Source organism: Oncorhynchus tshawytscha, unplaced genomic scaffold (assembly GCF_018296145.1).
Source record: "Oncorhynchus tshawytscha isolate Ot180627B unplaced genomic scaffold, Otsh_v2.0 Un_contig_1394_pilon_pilon, whole genome shotgun sequence".
Taxonomy (NCBI): Eukaryota; Metazoa; Chordata; class Actinopteri; order Salmoniformes; family Salmonidae; genus Oncorhynchus; species Oncorhynchus tshawytscha.
The window spans coordinates 28,665-35,000 of record NW_024609625.1 but is presented as its reverse complement, the minus strand read 5'-3'; the positions used below and the strand labels follow the sequence as shown (position 1 = coordinate 35,000).

At 44.3% G+C, this 6,336-nt stretch overlaps 1 protein-coding gene across 1 annotated transcript in view; it reads right to left on the bottom strand.

The window, feature by feature from the left end:
• Window positions 1-2,085, bottom strand: part of LOC112240382 (caM kinase-like vesicle-associated protein) — a 66,085-nt gene extending 64,000 nt beyond the window's left edge. Inside the window, exons 1-2 of the mRNA XM_042316421.1 lie at window positions 2,074-2,085; window positions 1,111-1,217 (exon numbers count right to left, since the gene is read on the bottom strand). Coding sequence (XP_042172355.1) covers window positions 1,111-1,217; window positions 2,074-2,085 — 119 coding nt within the window. The remainder of the gene's footprint in view (window positions 1-1,110; window positions 1,218-2,073) is intronic.
• Between the last annotated feature and the right edge of the window lie 4,251 nt (window positions 2,086-6,336).

Here is a 6,336-nt window from a genome sequence, read left to right as displayed (position 1 = left end):
GTGTGTCTGTGTGTGTGTTTGTGCGTGTGTCTTTGTGTTATATAAAACACGGAGCACAGCGCTCCAAGTCCAGATGTTGTTGTTGCCATATGGCAGCAGCACACTGAGCTGCGTGTGTCGGTCATAACTCGGTCAGTGCATCAGATTATCACCTCGCTCGGTTAACTGACAGAGGAGGAGCCCGGAACTGCAGGGTACAGGAGGAACTGGGAAATTAAATTAAACACTGTTTGAGGAACAGCTGCATACTCTATAGAGTTGAATTCCGTTACATTTAGACTACGTCCCAAATGTAGTGCACTATACAGGACCCATAGGGATCTGATTAAATGTAGTGCACTATACAGGACCCATAGGGATCTGGTTAAATGTAGTGCACTATACAGGACCCATAGGGATCTGATTAAAAGTAGTGCACTATACAGGACCCATAGGGCTCTGGTTAAATGTAGTGCACTATATAGGACCCATAGGGATCTGGTTAAATGTAGTGCACTATACAGGACCCATAGGGATCTGATTAAATGTAGTGCACTATACAGGACCCATAGGGATCTGGTTAAATGTAGTGCACTATACAGGACCCATAGGGATCTGATTAAATGTAGTGCACTATACAGGACCCATAGGGATCTGATTAAATGTAGTGCACTATACAGGACCCATAGGGATCTGGTTAAATGTAGTGCACTATACAGGACCCATAGGGATCTGATTAAAAGTAGTGCACTATACAGGACCCATAGGGATCTGGTTAAATGTAGTGCACTATACAGGACCCATAGGGATCTGATTAAATGTAGTGCACTATATAGGACCCATAGGGATCTGGTTAAATGTAGTGCACTATACAGGACCCATAGGGATCTGATTAAATGTAGTGCACTATACAGGACCCATAGTGCTCTGGTTAATTGTAGTGCACTATACAGGACCCATAGGGCTCTGGTTAAAAGTAGTGCCCTATATAGGACCCATAGGGCTCTGATTAAAAGTTGTGCACTATGCAGAGGATAGGTAGTCATTTGAGACACCCTTAGCCTATTTGAAGGGTGTCTGGCGTGGCCTCTACTAATGTGTACGGTGTCCATAGTATAACATGGTGCTTACGCTTTGAGGACCTGTCCAATCTCGTACTTGTCGGTGACATCAGAGATGTCGTCTAAGTTCCGCCCATCTCGCAGGGCAAGGCACCCAAATGGCATGGCGGCATCCACCTATCAGAGACAAACATTACATCGTCAATCAACACATATACCAATAAAGAACAAGCATTGCAGTGTCAATCAACTCCTTTAAAAGAGACAGTGAGTAAAGTGAAAGTTCAGACAGTGTTTCTGATAGAAATGCCCTTTATAAAACTGACACACAGCAAGTGAGTCTTTAATTTCTGTAGGATACGTTGTGCACACTGAGACCAAATCAATCTCTCGGTCCAAGAGGTTGAAGTCCCCGAACCCAACCAATCTCTCTGTCCAAGAGGTTGAAGTCCCCGAACCCAACCAATCTCTCTGTCCAAGAGGTTAAAGTCCCCGAACCCAACCAATCTCTCTGTCCAAGAGGTTGAAGTCCCCAAACCCAACCAATCTCTCGGTCCAAGAGCTTGAAGTCCCCAAACCCAACCAATCTCTCTATCCAAGAGGTTAAAGTCCCCGAACCCAACCAATCTCTCTGTCCAAGAGGTTGAAGTCCCCAAACCCAACCAATCTCTCGGTCCAAGAGCTTGAAGTCCCCAAACCCAACCAATCTCTCTATCCAGGAGGTTGAAGTCCCCAAACCCAACCAATCTCTTTATCCAGGGGGTTGAAGTCCCCATATTGAAAAGAAACCAGCTGTGACATCATCACCCAAAGGACTCTGCCCACACATAGAATTAGAATTCTACTTCTATCAATGATTCTAATTCATTCTAATTCTATTTCTATCAATGATTCTAATTCATTCTAATTCTATTTCTATCAAGGATTCTAATTATATCTAGGATTCTAATCCATTCTAATTCTACTGACCCTCCATCTTGGGATCATGTCAGTAAGCCCCTGGTCTTATAGGTTAGAAAGTCTCGATCCTAACCCCAGCCTCCATCTTGGGATCATGTCAGTAAGCCCCTGGTCTTATAGGTTAGAAAGTCTCTATCCTAACCCTAGCCTCCATCTTGGGATCACGTCAGTAAGCCCCTGGTCTTATAGGTTAGAAAGTCTCGATCCTAACCCCAGCCTCCATCTTGGGATCACGTCAGTAAGCCCCTGGTCTTATAGGTTAGAAAGTCTCTATCCTAACCCCAGCCTCCATCTTGGGATCATGTCAGTAAGCCCCTGGTCTTATAGGTTAGAAAGTCTCTATCCTAACCCCAGCCTCCATCTTGGGATCATGTCAGTAAGCCCCTGGTCTTATAGGTTAGAAAGTCTCGATCCTAACCCCAGCCTCCATCTTGGGATCATGTTAGTAAGCCCCTGGTCTTATAGGTTAGAAAGTCTCGATCCTAACCCCAGCCTCCATCTTGGGATCATGTTAGTAAGCCCCTGGTCTTATAGGTTAGAAAGTCTCGATCCTAAAAAAATCTCCTCTGACACCACTGTTTCCCTTAGTCCAATACGAACCTAAACCATGAGGACAATAAAAGTCTAAATTGATATTAGATAATTATCTAGGCCAGGGAAACTTCCTTCCAGTATCTAGGGATAACTTCCTCCCAGTATACTGTCAGTGACACAGCTCTCATTGGATAACTTCCTCCCAGTCAGTCAGTGACACAGCTCTCATTGGATAACTTCCTCCCAGTCAGTCAGTGACACAGCTCTCATTGGATAACTTCCTCCCAGTCAGTCAGTGACACAGCTCTCATTGGATAACTTCCTCCCAGTCAGTCAGTGACACAGCTCTCATTGGATAACTTCCTCCCAGTCAGTCAGTGACACAGCTCTCATTGGATAACTTCCTCCCAGTGTAGTGTCAGTGACACAGGTCTCATTGGATAACTTCCTCCCAGTCAGTCAGTGACACAGCTCTCATTGGATAACTTCCTCCCAGTCAAGTGTCAGTGACACAGGTCTCATTGGATAACTTCCTCCCAGTCAGTCAGTGACACAGCTCTCATTGGATAACTTCCTCCCAGTCAGTCAGTGACACAGCTCTCATTGGATAAATCCTCTTAAATGTAATGGCAAAATGTAGATTTCTGCCTAAATAGACATACCCAAAAGTAACTGCTTTTCATGTGTAATTACATGATTCTGACATGCAAAACCGTGGAACATTTGAAAAGAAGACATCTGGGAGATGATGAGGAAATGGACTAGACATATAGGAGTTACATAGTTCAGAATACACAATATCAAGTACACACAAAATAACAGTTTTTTGTAGTTTTATTTTGAAAGTCATCTTTCATTGACAAGCTATAAGTGAATTATTGATGCCCAGAGCTGGAAACACATCAGATGGCTTCCACAACATGTGAACAATATCAGGGGAAATAAATGGTATTGTTAGACCTAACAAATAGAAATGGGCAGATGTTGCCACTAAGTGGTGTCAGGTGTGGCCACAAAATGTTTCCAAGTGTCCCTAAACCTCTCCAAAGTGGCATATGTCTGTAAATTAGATCATCGTGTGACGGTTGTGAGGTTGCTTTGGGGCCCCAAATTCAGCCACTTCCAACACTAGTTGCTCTCAGAAGGCCAACTGGGGTTTATCCTTTTGCTTTTGCCATCTACTTGTGGAGAAAGAAAGCATTTACTGTTGCAGTGTCCACCAAGTGGTTAAAACAAGTCTTAGGCTACTACCTCCACAAGACCAGGAAGTAGTATATCAGAGCATCAGATGGCTTCTGGTGGCATCTGGTTTTCTGAGCTGGTCTTGTGGAGGACCTGGTAGTAGCCTATCAGAGCATCAGATGGCTTCTGGTGGCATCTGGTTTTCTGAGCTGGTCGTGGGTGCACCTCAGCCACGCTCAAGGTCCTAAACAATATCAGAACCGCCATCGATAAGAGACATTACTGTGCAGCCGTATTCATCAACCTGACCAAAGCTTTCGACTCTGTCAATCACCACATCCTCATCGGCAGACTCGACAGCCTTGGTTTCCCAAATGATTGCCTCGCCTGGTTTACCAACTACTTCTCTGATAGAGTTCAGTGTGTCAAATCGTAGGGCCTGTTGTCCAGACCTCTAGCAGTCTATGGGGGTGCCACAGGGTTAAATTCTCGGGCCGACTCTTTTCTCTGTATATATCAATGATGTCGCTCTTGCTGCTGGTGAGTCTCTGATCCACCTCTACGCAGACGACACCATTCTGTATACTTCTGGCCCCTCCTTGGACACTGTGTTAACTAACCTCCAGACGAGCTTCAATGCCATACAACTCTCCTTCCGTGGCCTCCAACTGCTCTTAAACACAAGTAAAACTAAATGCATGTTATTCAACCGATCGCTGCCCTGCTAGGGAAGTTGTTATGCTTCAAGGTCCTTGAGGCTCCTTAGGTGTGGAGACTCCATCTAGCTGTGGTTTGTTGTGATCACTGCTTTATAACTTCTGGATAAACTGACCAATAATGTGTGGCTGAATCTATCCGTTGGGTTATATAGCATGAACAATAAAGACACTCACACACAAGGAGAAGGTAGATGTCAGCGATAGAGAGACTCACCGGGCAAATAAGTCAATTCAATGTCTATTCTACGTTGGTTTGACCGCCATTTCATTGAAATTACCTGGCAACAACATTGAATCAACCAGTGTTAGCCCAGTGAGGAGAGGGTTGAGATTTAAGGGGCATCAGAGGAGCATATAATCCCACCGCTGGCCCTAATCTCTCATCTCTTTCCCTAATCCAGATTGCTGGTGCTGGGATGGAGGGATTGAGGGATGTATGTGAGTGTGTGTGTGTGAGAGAGTGTACGTGTGAGAGAGAGAGAGTGTGTGTGTGTGTGTGTGTGTGTGTGAGAGAGAGTGTGCGTGTGAGAGAGAGTGTGGGTGTGTGTGTAAGAGAATGCGTGTGTGAGAGGGTGTGTGTGTGAGAGAGTGTGTGCGTGTGAGAGAGTGTGCGTGTGTGTGAGAGAGAGTTTTTGTGTGTGTGTGTGGGGGGGGACGACGACGACGAAGGCCTACTGAAACCTACATTTCAGACTATTACGTTGGTCATGGTGTGGACATCAGCCAGAATATAGTAATCCTAGCAGATGAGATTGTGGTAATGTGTGTGTTTGTGTGTGTGTTTGTGTGTGTGTTTTACTATCCTCCTGGCTACCTGAAATCCCCCAAAGTCCCTACAAGGAAAGTAAAACATTGAAAATTCTCCCTCGTGGTGACATTTCTCACGTCCCCACAAGGACAAAGGCTATTTTAAGATTAGGGGTTAGGTTTAGGGTTAAAGTTACAATTAGGGTTAGGGGTTAGGATTAGGTTTAGGGGTTAGGTTTAGGTTTAGAGTTAGGGTTAGGGGTTAGGTTTAGGGTTAAAGGTTACAATTAGGGTTAGGTTTAGAGTTAGGGGTTAGGATTAGGTTTAGGGGTTAGGTTTAGAGTTAGGGGTTCGGGTTAGAGTTAGGGGTTAGGATTAGAGTTAGAGTTAGGGGTTAGGATTAGGTTTAGAGTTAGGGGTTAGGATTAGAGTTAGGCGTTAGGATTAGGTTTAGAGTTAGGGGTTAGGGGTTAGGATTAGGTTTAGAGTTAGGGGTTAGGATTAGGTTTAGAGTTAGGGTTAGGATTAGAGTTAGGGGTTAGGATTAGGTTTAGGGTTAGGGGTTAGGATTAGAGTTAGGGGTTAGGTTTAGAGTTAGGGTTAGGTTTAGGTTTAGAGTTAGGGTTAGGGGTTAGGATTAGAGTTAGGGTTAGGGGTTAGGATTAGAGTTAGGGGTTAGGATTAGGTTTAGGGTTAGGGTTAGGATTAGGTTTAGAGTTAGGGTTAGGATTAGGGGTTAGGTTTAGAGTTAGGGGTTAGGGGTTAGGATTAGAGTTAGGGTTAGGATTAGGTTTAGGGTTAGGGGTTAGGATTAGGTTTAGAGTTAGGGGTTAGGATTAGGTTTAGAGTTAGGGGTTAGGATTAGGTTTAGGGTTAGGGGTTAGGATTAGGTTTAGAGTTGTGTATAAAAGGTGTGACCGTTGAGAAAGTTGAGGAACATTAGATGGTCAAGTCATATTGACAAAGTTGTTGTTGTTACAACCTGGCTCAAGATTGTAACAATGGCAAACTCCACACTGAGTAAAGGAATAACTCAATTAATTTATTCCAGAAATAAAGTCAACACTCACAACAATAATCAGATGAGGCATGAAGGTCAGGAAATTAGGTGTCAACTGCCAAAACCACAACAAAATAACCAAAGGTATGCACGG